This window comes from Dreissena polymorpha, chromosome 7 (genome assembly GCF_020536995.1).
Source record: "Dreissena polymorpha isolate Duluth1 chromosome 7, UMN_Dpol_1.0, whole genome shotgun sequence".
Taxonomy (NCBI): Eukaryota; Metazoa; Mollusca; class Bivalvia; order Myida; family Dreissenidae; genus Dreissena; species Dreissena polymorpha.
In genome coordinates this window covers 41,580,748-41,596,549 of record NC_068361.1, presented here as the reverse complement: position 1 = coordinate 41,596,549, position 15,802 = coordinate 41,580,748, and the positions used below count along the sequence as shown (strand labels likewise).

The 15,802-nt window shown below is 34.1% G+C and overlaps 1 protein-coding gene across 9 annotated transcripts in view; it reads right to left on the bottom strand.

Moving 5' to 3' along the window:
- LOC127836834 (large neutral amino acids transporter small subunit 2-like) overlaps positions 1 to 15,802 on the bottom strand; it is a 46,791-nt gene that overhangs the window by 27,882 nt on the left and 3,107 nt on the right. For all 9 annotated transcript variants that reach the window (XM_052363441.1, XM_052363442.1, XM_052363443.1 and 6 more), the window contains exons 3-4: positions 15,536 to 15,635; positions 12,974 to 13,018 (exon numbers count right to left, since the gene is read on the bottom strand). In XM_052363441.1, coding sequence (XP_052219401.1) covers positions 12,974 to 13,018; positions 15,536 to 15,635 — 145 coding nt within the window. The remainder of the gene's footprint in view (positions 1 to 12,973; positions 13,019 to 15,535; positions 15,636 to 15,802) is intronic.

The following is a 15,802-nucleotide window of genomic DNA, read 5'->3' as shown; positions in this document are numbered from 1 at the left end:
TTTTGTTAATAATTAATGACTCTAAATTTTCAGAAAATACATCTTACAGCGCTATTTGACCAGATTTTGTCCCTGTTTTTGCTTATCTGGTGTCACTTCCATCATGCTCTTTTATGAACGGATGAAGGTCATAAAACCAAGCATATGAATGCCTAATTAGGGCAATGGACCATAACAATTGCGTAATTGGGTAAAAAAAAACATGTATACCATTAATAAACAATTGTTTCACCCCAGAAAGATAACTATGACAAATAGTTAACGCTCCAAATGTAATGCTTATCGTCATACTCACAATTAAAGGTGTTAGACAACAGCTGACAAACAAACAATGAGAATTAATAGTTAGCAGATTTTTATTGTATTGCAATAATTACAGGTTTATACTGAAGTATCCATAAATCAAATGCTTATCTTTGAACCCGTTGGTAATAAAAAAAGCCTGAGAGTAACCCTACATGTATGTTCACAGATAAAGCATGAGAAATTATTGTTGAAAAGTGCAAATACACTTCGACAATGTTATTTCGAAGTCGTCGGGACCGTTAAAAAACTTTGGATTAACGATAATTCGAAATTAACATTTGACAGAAGACTTCTTTGATTCTGTAAAAATAAAACGTTGTGGAATTCCAATGGTTCGGTTACACGCTCACTTAAAAACGTTAACAAGTCAGATAGCAATAGATTTCTACTTGTAACAAAAGAGGGAATAAAACGATTCTTTTTCTTGTTTTTATTTTTGTCTAATTACAGAACATATACAATATAACGAATAGCACAAATTATCAGACATACATACAAATGAATACATTTTCCGAAATGAATTACTTACATATTTTTTAACTTATACGCGATGTGTCTCTGAACACGGGCGTTTGCGCAGACGACAAAGGTGTAATTATCAGCTTTTGACGCGTCACGACTAAGGTGTGAAATTACGCTCAGTATTTTGCAGTTTTGACTTTGGATTAAAGATTGATAGTTAGACGTGAATTATAGTGTTGGGACCGACTGAATCACTTCGAATTAACGACTTCTTTGGTTTAACGAAGTTTGGATTAACAATGAAATTTTACATTAAACAAAGAAGAACCAAAATCGGGACCCGAAAAATACTTTGAAATAACGGTGACTTCGGATTATCGCTGTTCGAAATAACGGTGTTGAAGTGTATATAATTATGAAAGTAATTTATAGCATACGGTGTGGTGTATTACAAGCACATGATAATAGTCGTTGATACAGTAGTTATACATATTGTAAACCCGTATCCGATCGTCAACGAAATCTTTTTAAAGTATCTCTAAATTTTCTGACACCTGTTTTTCTTAAATATTTTCTTTATCTAAATCTTCGGACACAAAAAAATAATCATTTTTAAGTGTACGAAAAATTAGGGTAATTAAGATATACACAAAAGTCATATTTTTGTAAAATATTTCATGGTGCTCGGGCAGAGTGGGGAACCTATAGCCTATCATTAGGTCTTTAAACTGTGGTCCGCTTAGTTTAAAACAAATAGTAATTAATAGTCAGAATTAATCAAGAGACACAATTATACATAATATATAATAATTGTTGAAAAGTGCAAACATATTATGAAAGTAATTTATAGCACATGGCATGGTGTTTTACAAGTTTTATTGGATTGTTGAAACAATAGTTATAATAGTTACATATTGCAAACACGTATCTTATCATCAATGAAATCTTTTTAAAGTATCTCTAAATTTTCTGACACTGTATTTCTTAAAAATTAACCATTTTTAAGTGTCCGAAAACTTAGAATAATTACGGTATATACATATTTTTGTAAAATATTCCATGGTGCTCTGGCAGAGTGGGGAAGCTATACCCTATCATTAGGTCTTTAAACTGTGGTCCACTTAGTTTAAAATAAAATAATAATTGTGTGTCAGTATTAAGTAAGTGACACAAACATATATATTGGATGTGCATGCATGCTTCCAGATTTTGGACTGTTCTCAATGCAAGATAAGGCAAATAAAAACTGTGTCACATAAACACACGTGCCCTTGGGGCAAAAATTATGTCAGTAAGAATAAGACTTAAACAAAATATTAAATTAAGCATAGCCATAGGTATAAACTATTCGGTAAATGTACATGTGGTGATTACTTGCCATAATGAACAAATGGATGAACTATTCAATGACATAATAGATTAAAGCTGGTTTTCTCTACTGAAACAAAATATACTGCTTGGTAGTACAACTTTAGGCAGTGACTTTCACCTATTTTTGGAGCCATTAATTGGTACCATTGACAAAGCCCAAAAGCATATTTGATAGCCCTAATTAATAATTAACAATTGCTATAATTTATACAAAATATTAAATCTAAATAAATTTAATAGATCAGTTCAGCTTGCACAAGTAATTAAATTACATTTGTCAAGTGTTTGTTTGTAAATTGTCTGAACACAAGGCTATTAAAAAGATGCCCTTCACAGTCTAGACTTACCAAACCTTCCTATGGTGAGGCTTGAACCCAAGAGCATTGTACATGTATCTGATTGCAACATTCACATGTAACCTTCACAATCCAGGCTCATGCCAATATATATGAGCCGTGCTCTGAGAAAAGGGGGTTTAATGCATGTGCGTAAAGTGTCGTCCCAGATTAGCCTGTGCAGTCCACAGTAAGACTATTTTAATAGGGCAGTTTTTATGACATATATGAGCTGTGGTCTGTGAAAAGGTGGTTTAATGCATGTGCGTAATGTGTCGTCCCAGATTAGCCTGTGCAGTCCACACTATAATAGGGCAGTTTTCATGACATATATGAGCTGTGCTCTGTGAAAAGGTGGTTTAATGCATGTGCATAATGTGTCGTCCCAGATTAGCCTGTGCAGTCTGCAGTAAGACTATTTTAATAGGTCAGTTTTCATGACATATATGAGCTGTGGTCTGTGAAAAGGTGGTTTAATGCATCTGCGTTAAGTGTTGTCCCAGATTAGCCTGTGCAGTCCGCACTGGATAATCTGGGACGACACTTCACACACATGCATTAAACCCCCTTTTCACTGAGCACAACTCATTTACATGAAGAAGCAGATCATCTCTGACCTTCCATTCCTCCATTACTCATAATGATGACATAGTGATTTAGTTCCCCTAAAAATGGCTTATTGGGTATCATATCAGTGTTTTTTTCGTTTAAATTTGAGGCCTGTAAGGTGAACCTTTCCTATGGGGATAAGTTTATTTTTTTCCCATATTTGATCCAAAACTTCCAAATTAAAAGGTTTAACAAAAATAAAATTTAATAACTAAATTACAATTCAATCTCAACATTAAGTAAATCTCCCATGAATCTCTACAAGTTAAGCCTTAGTAAATTTATTCACATCACTTTCATTCTCAATTTCAAGCATTTGTTAATTTTACGACAGCAACACTAGTTTCCCAAGTTGAGCCAAAACGACGCGAATTTTCCCAATCCAAAGAGACCCAGTTCCATTCCACGGTGTTTTCTGCTATGTAAAAAAGGCCATAAAACGGACTGGATCCCAAAGCAAACAAACTCGATCCCAAAACGAAATTATTTAAAAAAAATCCCAATTTGTAAATTATTTTTTTTAGAAAGAAGTGTCTTATGACTTAATATGATTATTGGACTCTATATCTCTTTTTTTTTAAACAACCTACAAGATATTTGACCATAATTAATTTATATGATTTTTATCAAAAATGGCCAGGAAAAGACCTGTTGTGGGAATATCTGTTGATAAAAAATCCCAATTTGGTCCTTTTTGTCGCTAAAAAATTCCCAATTTTGCCACTTTGATAGATTTAAAAAATCCCAATTTGACCAGACTCCTGTTCCCCAAATGAATGGTTAAACCCTGCATTCCCAAAATGTTGAAAAACAACAACACTGCATACGGTGTCCACCTAGATAAAAACAGGGAGGTTAGCAGCTTGATCTTCATTAAGGGAGTATAGTTCTTAAGATCTCCCCCAAAGACATTAAGTATTGGTTCTCCCCTGGAAACGTACTTGAGACTGTGTGAACTCAAGGCTGTCTCAATAAATCTTTTTTAATACAAGTGAAATTCAATAAAAAGGTTTACACTCAATAATGATCCTGCTGCAGATTATGTGAGCAAGGACTCTATTACATCACACCTGCAAGGCATTACAGAGAGTCTCCTGCTTAATTACCCCTTTCCCACTTAAAAGCTTAGCAGCAAAGTGAAAATGGCTATGTGCAAACAGCATAAAGCCAGTAACTCGCAGTCTGTTCAGGTTTTATGCTGTTTGCTGCTCAAGGACTGGATATGAAGCCTTTAAAACTGAAACCTAGTAAGAAAAGTCTTTAATTAAATTGAACTTTCATTGGAACAACAAATGCGTGAAAATACGTATCTAAGTGGTAAAGTGTTACCCAACAAAACTGCTTATGTATAAGACATTGAAAGTATAAATTTAAAAAAAATAAAATATTTTAAATTTCAAATGTTTCTTTTTGTTTCGTTCTTTGGAAAAAACAAACTTATACACTTCAAATGTGTATTCATGCTAAAATCCACAGGACCGTTACCATTGCTTTAAAGTATTATACATGTACAGGTAGTACATTTTTTGTGCACACATCATTGATCTTGTTAAGTAGACCGTGTCAATCAATACTAACTTTCACTGTAGTTGTTGACATGACAACCAGCCTCCATACCCTACAGACAGCTGGCTTAATTTGTCAGATACCCATCTTCAAAAAGAATATCATTACTTATTGGATGGAGCCTGAGTGCTAGAATATTGTCTTTCCAATGCTCTACTGTTAATGAATTGAGCCGATTTGATATAATTATTGTCAACCATCTGAACAGTTTTAGCCTAGTCATTTATTTTCTATGGGTCTGTTAAACGAACTCATTCCCAAAGCAAAATGGTACAAAAAATTCCCAGTTTGAAAAAAATAATCCTAATTTGATTTTTTTATAAAGAAAGGGCTAACCTCAATTTCATTCAATTACATCTTATAAGTATATACAGAGGCGTCAAAGTTCAGGATTATTCCTGAAATCAGGATTTTGGCCCCTTCTCAAAAAAGTGTGTGAAACGCACGTTTTAAGTACGTTTTGCGTGTGTTAAACGTGGCGGTATTGGCACTGCGTTTTTTGTGCGCTTTTTCTTACCAAGTGAGTTTTTAACAAAAACAAAACAAACAAGAAAATGTGCGCTTTTTGTGGATAAATGTGCGCTTTATGTGCGTTAAACGTGCTCTTTTTATAAGTGTGTTCAATGTGCGCTTTTATGTGCGTTAAATGTGCGTTAAACGTGCGCTTTTTATATTAGTGCGTTTTTGACTACCATTTATGTGTGTAAAATGTGCGCTTTTAAGTGCGTTAAAGGTGCGCTTTTTGTGAGTTAAATGTGCGCTTTTTTTATTTAAAAAGCGCACATTTAACTCACAAAAAGCGCAGTTATAACCCACATAAAAGCGCGCATGTGTGTTAAATGTGCGCTTTTATGTGCGTTAAATGTGCGTTAAACGTGCGCTTTTTTATAAGTGCGTTTTTGACTGCCATTTATGTGTGTAAAATCTGCTCTTTTAAGTGCGTTAAATGTGCGCTTTTTGTGAGTTAAATGTGCGCTTTTTTATTTAAAAAGCGCACATTTAACTCACGAAAAGCGCAGTTATAACCCACATAAAAGCGCACATGTGTGTTAAATGTGCGCTTTTATGTGCGTTAAATTTAACTCACAAAAAGGGCACATTTAACGCACGTTAAGCGCAATTATAACCCACACAAAATGCACAATTTACGCACATGAATGGCAGCAAAAAACGCACTCACAAAAAGCACACATGTGCGTTAAAGGTGTATCTTTTGCCTTAACAGTTGATTCAATTATATGCTGTTAAAAGTTTTTTTTAATTCAGATACGCAATAAAAACCAATAACTATATAAACATATATATTTGTGTATTTTAATAATTACAAGATAATTCAATTTTATACTTAAATGTACACCAACATTTTTTAACATACATGAGTAATTAAATATCAATGGCAATTTGATGAAATAAATATAAACATAATTTGATTATAAATAAACAAAAAATAATAGCATACTATAATAACATGTACAGTATATACACACAAACAGCTTATACATAAGAAAGATGCATATCAATCAAGGCCTGTCAGCATTTCTTTGAGGCGGCGGAGTGCAGCTCTCATCTTTCTCTCCAAGTCTGCCACCAGCCGGTCAAACTTCTTTGCAACTGTTATACTGTCATGGCTTTTGTGTGATGCGTCTCGTGCATGATCTCATTTGATCAGGTCCTGAAAGATATTTTATAATGTAAGTGTTGAATATTGCTGTTATGGTAATCTTGTTGCTATAAAAATTATAAATTTAAATCAAAACTAGTTTGTTTGCTTGTTGTTTTTGGTTGTTTATTTTGCAATTTTAATCCCCTGATCACATGAGACTTTACGCTTTTCATAAATAAATACGTTTGATAGAAAATACTGTTCGAAAATGTACCAAGATACGTGGTCTCATTTTGCTGTGTGGACTGGTCGGAAGTGTGACACCTTTAAAATGCAATGACCAGTACCCTGTATAGTTTTACCTCTAAACAAATCCAGCTTTTCTTGGTCAAGGAGAGGGCGCGGTTTTCCCAGTCCTGTTCTCCTCATGTCGGCCAGCTTGTGCAGGGTAAAACCTGGTATTCAAGTCCATACATCAGGTAGTCTCTCTTTTGCTCCCTTTTTTGGCAGGCGATGCGCTGATGCACATTCTTTCCAAAGGATCTTCTGATCAATGTAAATTTCACGGTCACCATGGGGTTTAACCTTTAAATTTAAAAGTTATCATTTAATATGGGGGAAAAATCTGTTCATTAATGACCAAAAATAGGTATAAATAACTTTAAGATGACAATAACCATAAAATACAGCCATAATAATTCAAATGGTGTTGTTTTTCTTTAAAATTGGATTACATTTACTCATCCATTTACATTTCCCAGTGACAATACATAAATATGATAATGATCATAATTAATTCAATAAACTAAATAAAAAGGGATGCAGGATTGAAAATACGAACCTGTTACAACAGACTGTTCTTCAGTATTCCAAAAATACAGGCAGTTGTTGAACTAGAGCATATCACTTTATATGTCTTTAACCACCCACTTTTAATCTCCTTTGCAACAAACTTCATGTTGATTTACACATTGTAGTAAATACACATTTTTTTCATCACACAATACTTCATGCTGAAAGTATTTCAAGACATTTTACACTAGAATAATAAGTCTTAATTCTAGCTTAAAGTCAGTTGCTGATGCTGCTTGTTTAAAAAAAATAACTTTCTATCTGTGGTTCTCAAATAGATGGTGCCTGAACAAATAAAAAGTATATCAACACCCCTTAGTTAGGCTTAGATGGAGGACTGATAGGGACTGGCTATTCTCTTATCTGATTCCATGCTGTGTCTAAGCCAAAAATTGCATAATTTGAGAAATACTGATAAGGCAGTCATTTCAACACCAAAATATTTATTGAATAATACACAGCACCTTTAACACATTATATTTAATTGTAAATATTTAAATATAACATGCTGAATGGTTTTAGCAAATAATATTAATAGTTTAAATATTATTTTAATTGCCTTTTAAAATGTATGTTTATGGTCAATGTGGTAGACATTAATTGTATTAGGGTATAAATATCAGTATAAGAAAGTTCAAATACTTATTTTATTTATTAAATATTTTTTTATTTATGTTGAGGAAATATAATTGATACTTATAATCAAGCCCACATAATACTTTTGACACTTTCAATATTTTTAATTAGTTACACACAGTCTGATTTAGGTGGAAATTTTTAGAAATGTTTGAGATTAAAACGTAAGCAATAGGGTATGCATTGAAATTGTATGATAAAGTATGTAAACATTAAACAGGTTAATATGGACAACCAGTAATTATTCAAACTGCCCCTTATATTATTACAGGTTACTGAGATATATGTCTATGTTTATTCATTTGATGTAAATAAATTGTTAGAGCCTGCAACAATTATTCAATTTCTGTACAACATTTGCTAAACGGTTGTTAAAGACGCACTTTTTAAGAAGTGTGTTAAACATGTGTCTTTTTAGATACATCCGTTTAAAACAGATCATATGATAAAAACGCACTTATGAAATAAAAGACTAACTTATGCTTAAAAAAGACGCACATCAAAATAGAAAAACGCACTTTTGTGAGAAAAAACCCACATCTGTAAACCTTAAAACACACTTCTTAGATAAAAGACGCACTTCCTAAATAAAAGACGCACTTCATAGATAAAAAACACACATTTTGCTCACATCTACACTAATAGCGCACTTACAGATGAAGAAAACACACAAAAAACGCACTTCCTAAATAAAAGACGCACTTCTTAGATAAAAAACACACATTTTGCTCACATCTACACTCAAAAGCGCACTTACAGATGAAGAAAACACACAAAAAACGCACTTTTTCACTAAAATAACGCACTTGAAAAGAAAAAACGCACAAAAAGCGCACTTAAATGCACTTTTGAACACTGAAAACGCACATATTAACAAAAAACACACAATTAACGCACTTTTAAGTGCGCTAAATGTGTGTTTTGGTAAAAAGTGTGTTTTTATTTGACAAGGACCAATTTTGATTTTGATATAAATCAGAGGATTTTTTTCTGGAATTTTAAGATTATTGTCACAAAATGTCATCTTAAACACACTATATTTTTACAATATTTTAAACAGCGTATACAAGACTGTAAAACCCAAGACTGGCACAATGAGATAAATGCATCTCCACGCTGCGACACTTACAAACTTTTTAAATCACTTTTAACTCCGGAGAAATATTTAACTATAGATGCACCCTTTAAGTCACGTCGCGCATATGCTCGTTTTAGGTGTTCCAATCATAAATTGAACATTGAGCTTGGAAGGCATTTTAACGTACAGCGCGAAAACCGAACATGCTTATTTTGTTTAACAAGATCTGACGTACATGTATTGGAGAACAAATTCCATGCTTTCTTTGAGTGCCCCCAGTACACAGATATACATGTAAGAACAAGTTATTTGTATAATTGGTATAACGGCCAAAGAAACGAAACGTCATTTAATATTCTAATGAGCAGCACTGATATCACTGTTATAAAACAATTAACTTTCTATGTTACGAAATTAATGAATGTCATTGGGAATATAAATTTACCTTGATTACAAACTTTTTTGTTTTTGTTATATTTTGTGTTGTATAATATTGTGTATATTGTTGAAACACAAGTGTAAAATCACAATGTATACAAGGTAGCATTTATCATTGTATAATGTTATTGTAAATGAATGCTGTATTTTGGGCCGTAGGCCTTTATTTACATGTCATCTAATAAATCTTGAAATCTTGAAAAATTATTTTACTTTGACATATTGTTTACAAAGTTATATACAATAGCAAACAAAGTTACATGAATTATTAACCCTTTTTTGCTCTGGCCCCAAAACGATAGGCCTATTTTCAGGATTTTAGATTTTGGCCAATCGACACCCCTGTATATAGAACTATATTTTATTTTTTTAATTGGAATAATTTCAGAAAGTTATATTAAATAAGTTTTTCCCAAATTAGTTGACTTTTTTGCTTGAACAAACCAAAAATAGTTTTTTTCCCAAAATGGCAAGGAAAACCTTCCTAAATTTGTGCACTTGCATTCAATTGACAGTCAAGCATCTAACAACAATTTATGCTTCACTTCATAAAAATGAAAAGCTATTGACTACCAACAGTAATTAATCCACTTGTATTGTAGTCAACTTAAACTGACTTACATGTAATTCAAGGTCAATTAACCATTTCCCTCTCACAAGCAAAGTGCAAACAGAATAAAACCAAAACAGCCTGCAAGAAACTTGCAGTCTGTTTTGGTTTTATGCTGTTTGCTGCTCATCAGTATCTTAGGGGTTGTAAATGAAGCCTTTTAAACTTTAATACAGTAAGAAAGGTCTTTAATTAAATTTAACTTTCTTTAGGGACTACACAATTATGTGGAAAATACGTATCTAAGTGGGAAAGTTTTACTTCAAGGTCAATTACAGGAATATTATTGCAAGGTTAATGTTTGTTCTGTATAAATGCATTTATATCTGTTCAGTTTGGACATAAATTAAGCTTCTACAACATTTAATGAGGAAAATATGTGAGATCATTGTAGGAACAGCGATTTTTTTTCCTTCTTTATAAAGTACCGGTAAACGGCACTTTCCAAATTACGAAAAAACTACAGTTTCCCAATTGCTTGCCAAAAATTCACAATTTAAGGTAAAAAAAAACAAAAAACAAGATGTGTTTGTGAAACACAATGTCCCCCTATATGACGTTTGACCTTGAAGGATGACCTTGACCTTGTGAAGGATGACCTTGACCTTTCACCACTGAAAATGTGCAGCTCCATGAGATACACATGCATGCCAAATATCAAGTTGCTATCTTCAATATTGCAAAAGTATTCATAAAATAAGTGATTTGGGCCACATATATTTGACCTCTGACCTTGAAGGATGACCTTGACCTTTCACCACTCAAAATGTGCAGCTCCATGAGATGCACATGCATGCCAAATATCAAGTTGCTATCTTCAATATTGCAAAAGTATTCATAAAATAAGCGATTTGGGCTACATATATTTGACCTCTGACCTTGAAGGATGACCTTGACCTTTTACCACTCAAAATGTGCAGCTCCATGAGATACACATGCATGCCAAATATCAAGTTGCTATCTTCAATATTGCAAAAGTATTCATAAAATGAGCGATTTTGGCCACATATATTTGACCTCTGACCTTGAAGGATGACCTTGACCTTGAACTTTCACCACTTAAAATGTGCAGCTTCATGAGATACACATGCATGCCAAATATGAAGTTGCTATCTTCAATATAGCAAAAGTTATTGCAAAATGTTAAAGTTGGCGCAAACAGACCAACAGACAGACAGGGCAAAAACAATATGTCCCCCACTACTATAGTGGGGGACATAAAAAAAAAAATTTTTTTTGAAAATTTAACATTTTGTTAGTTTCCCTGTGCAGCTCTATGGTTAGAACCTAGGTCAATATAATATTGACAGCTTGAAATTAGGGATGTCTAGTATATTTATATCTATATTTAGAATATTTTTTTACAGAAATTCCTTTAAGCAAACAGCGCAGACCCAGGGTCTGCATCATGCGGCGTCTCATCTGGGTCTAAGCTGTTTGCCAAGGCCTTTTTTTCTAGACGCTAGGCATAAATGGGTTAATATACCTGGGGAATTATGACTGTTGAAAGAGAGGGTTGTAGCGTCAAGTAAAATGATGCATATCTCCATTTAGGAGTGGTTAATGCAATTAACCATATAATTTATACTAAAATATACTTAAGACATCTATATGAAAATCTAAATCAGAATCAGAATTATATCTTTAAACAAGCCCACAGCTTTCACATCTATTTTCAGTCTCTGTTAACTCACAACCTCATATCTAAACCAGAACCCAAACCCTCAATGTATGAATAAAAGCCAGACTTGTGACTTCCAAGTGTTGTATACCTCAAGAAGGTAATTAGCACATCCCAATATTCAGGGGTCATATTTTTGTCGGTTTTGTCGGTCCTAGACCGATTGAGGTCATGAAAGACCGATTGAAAACCCCAAACAGTCGGTCTGATTCTGTTTGCTAAAATTCCCATGTCATGAAATCGATTACACAGTGCACACCCATTCTTATCTCGATTAGGTGTGATAAACCATTCGCTGCAGTCTCTAAACCGGTCAGGACCAGATTATTGCACGTTAGCCGACTAGTATCAGAGTATGGCCCCAAGCAGCTAAGATTCGCGCGGCTGTGTATTGGTCACGCGTGAATTATCAATCGATAATTTCACTGGCTTATACCTAGCACAATCGGTCCGTAAGGTGTACTCGTCCAGGATAAAATCGTTACTTCGGAGATACAAACCTCGATGTTATCCTCGTGGAAATTGTGCATTTCATGCATGATACAGTAAACTGTCATATACACAAAGAAGAAAATCGAATATTCTGCAATAATTGTGGGCGGACCTTATACACTGAAAGCACGCGCTGTTATTAAACAAAATATGCCGATACATTTTCCACCAGCGGAATAATTCGGCAATAAATAAATAAAAGTCGCGGATCTGATCGAAAGAACAGCCGAAAGTTATTTTTATGGGCGGATCTTCACATAAAATAGTACACACGAAAAATAATATACATTGTATAAATCTTCAGGAAAAATCGTGTTAGAATCGAAATAATTCGTGTTCTTTATTGTTTGTTGTTGAATATCCCACGACCGAAAGTTTAGATGCGTGGTTTCAAATCATTTAAACCCTACGCATCTTAACTATCGGCCGTGGGTTATTCGACTACAAACTATAACGTACATGAATTATTTCTTAACTATTTGGTTTTGTTATTGTCAGTAACAAACCTACGCACAGACATTTGTTTGGTTCAATGCATGTTTGTAAGCTATTTTCGAGTTGACAACGATTAATTCAACGATTAAAAACATCGGTATAGATTTACACAGACTAATAATATTGACAACGATGAAAAACAGTCAGATAAAACAGCACACGAAACAACCAATGTCAATGAAATAGCAAATGATAGAACAAAATGAGAAAACTCGTATGTTCCGTTTAAAAATAATGCCTAAGGAAATTTAACTTGTACATTTATTATACCATCTTCATGAATAGCAAAATCAATGGTATATATTTTACAGTAATTTGTCATAATTTCAGATATAAATTTTCGGACACTTTTTCCCCATTTAAATCCAGACCGATTGATGTTGCGGGAAAATATGATCCCTGCCAATATTATGGCTGGTAGAAACTCAATTGTACTCACTTGACAGGATCTTGAAGCTCCTCTATGACGAAGTTCAAGTAATTCCTGAAACAACACAATATTAGCATTCAATGGCTGCAATCCACAAAGTACGCAAATATGATAAGGGTGTGTTTTCAAGTTCCCAAGGATGTATATACAGGAGTTTACAACATCATAAAATACACATGTGCATAAAAGGCATTTCTTTTTTTTGGAATACAAAAACAAGAGATGTGTTTGTTAGAAACACAATGCCCCCTATTGCGCCGCTTTGTTATAAAATTTCAATATATCATTTGGCAGGTTTAGAAATTATCTCCCATTTATAGCTTATTACTTCCCTTGGATTGTAGTCTTTGACTTTTGCCCTTGCAGGATGACCTTTACCTTTCACCATTCAAAATATGCAGCTTCATGAGATACACATGCATGCCAAATATCAAGATGCTATCTTCAATATTGCAAAAGTTTTGGCCAATATTAAAGTTTTCTGACAACATTTAGTTATCAATTTTACAGTATTTGGAAGCAAAAACTCAAATACACCAATTTCCCAATATGAAAACTTCACAACGCGAATTTTCCAAATTTCAGGGTTTTTAGCGCACTATTTTCCCAATTGGGCTGGTACAGATACTTTTCCCAATTGGGAAAAAAAATCGCTGCAAATACATGATGATGAGGTCCGGTAAAATTCAAAAGCTACAGGACCTCATGTCCTGTATATTTTTGGTGTCATCGGCATGGATTGCTTATCTATAAATTGTCATGTTTACAGACAGAAAACAGAGGGATTCCTTCATCTTATAAAATACACATGTGCATATCTATAAAAAGCCCTGTTGATAAGACATTATAATAAGCATTGAATTTGAGTCCAGGCAACATCTGTGGGCAGCTGACATACAAGATGTTTATAATTATAAACAGGCACAATACAGCATGTGGGTTGATGGCTATCTGAACCATCACATAATCAGTGATAACAGGGTATTCATTGAAAACTGATCCTGACATTGTGGTCATTTTCACCCTGATAAAATGCCTCAAGCAATGTCTAAATAAATAAACTCAGTCAAAGCAACAACACTTAAAAAAAAGTTTTATAAACAGATAAACTTTGTTTATATTAATGCATTATTATGGGCTTTTTTGCTGGTTGTATAGCCATTATTCTGTCATGTTCCACAAATATAGCAAACAAGTATCAATTTTCCCAAAACTCATAATTGATGGTTTTTCTTTCAGATATTAAGTAATATACCTGTTAATTATAAAAACAATGGCTGTTTGTAAAACATGCATACCCCCATATGGGCTGTCAGTTGTAGTGGCAGCCATTGTGTGAATACGTTTTTTGTCACTGACCTTTGACCTAGTGACCTGAAAATCAATAGGGGCCATCTGCCAGTCATGATCAATGTACCTATGAAGTTTCATGATCCTAGGCCTAAGAATTCTTGAGTTATCACCTGGAAACCATTTTACTGTTTCGTGTCACTGTGACCTTGACCTTTGACCTAAAAATCAATAGGGGTCATCTGCCAGTCATGATCAATGTACCTATGAAGTTTCATGATCCTAGGCAGGGTTTTGTTTTGGCCCAATTTTATAGCCGAAATTCGGCTATATTCCCAGTCCCAAAAAGTATACTTTTTTCTTAACCAAATTTTATAAAGTATAAAAAGGGCACATAATTCTGTCAAAATGCACGCCAGAGTAATCTAACTTTGCCTGCCCCGTCCCCTCATGATAGTCAGTAAGTGTACCAAGTTTGAATGCAATAGCTTTGATACTTTATGAGAAAAGTGGACCTAAACACAAAACTTAACCAGACGCCGACGCCAAGGTGATGATAATAGCTCATAACTTTTTTTTCAAATGACCTTGACCTTTGACCTATTGACCTGAAAATCAATAGGGGTCATCTGCGAGTCATGATCAATGTACCTAGGAAGTTTCATGATCCTTAAGCATAAGGGTTTTTGAGTTATCAACCGGAAACCATTTTACTATTTCAGGTCACCGTGACCTTGACCTTTGACCTAGTGACAAGAAAATCAATAGGGGTCATCTGCGAGCCATGATCAATGTACCTATGAAGTTTCATGATCCTAGGCCTAAGTGTTCTTGAGTTTTTATCCGGAAACCATCTGGTGGACGGACATACGGACAGACAGACCGACATGAGCAAAACAATATACCCCCTCTTCTTCGAAGAGGGGCATAATAAATGCAATATGACTTGTAGTACAGGTACATTTTTGGAAGAGATGGATATGAGCATTTCTCTGGATAAAGCAGGGTTTGCTGCATGTGTGAAAAGCTTTGTCCTGGATAGGCCTTATAATGCATTCCACACAGGCTAATATGAGACGCTTTCCTGTTATTATGTCTTTTTGGTTTAAAGTACTCTTTTTAGAGAAAGTCCAGTTTAGTGACTCCGCAAGTGTTGTCCCTAATTTAAGTCTAAGCAGACTGCACAGGCTTACTGTACCTTAGACGGTATTTTATTATATGTATTAAGCCTGGTTATCTCACAGCGAGGGTCACATCTATGTTGTTTTATCGAGTACATACCATCCATTGTAGGCAAAGAGCCCAGAGTAGAATGCTAGGGATGCCTTTGCTATGTTGGTTTCTGTGAATTCAAACGGATCCTGGAAGTTCTCTGTTTCACCTGTAAACACACAAAATATAGTTTTTAATCAACTTCTTCACAGGTTTTTGTACTTTTTTGAAAATCAGGGCTTTTCCTGTCCATTAACTGAACAGTCTGTTCAGGTGTTAAACTGTTTGCTACCCATCAGTATCTAAGGGTTGAAAATAGAGCCTTTAAAACTCGAA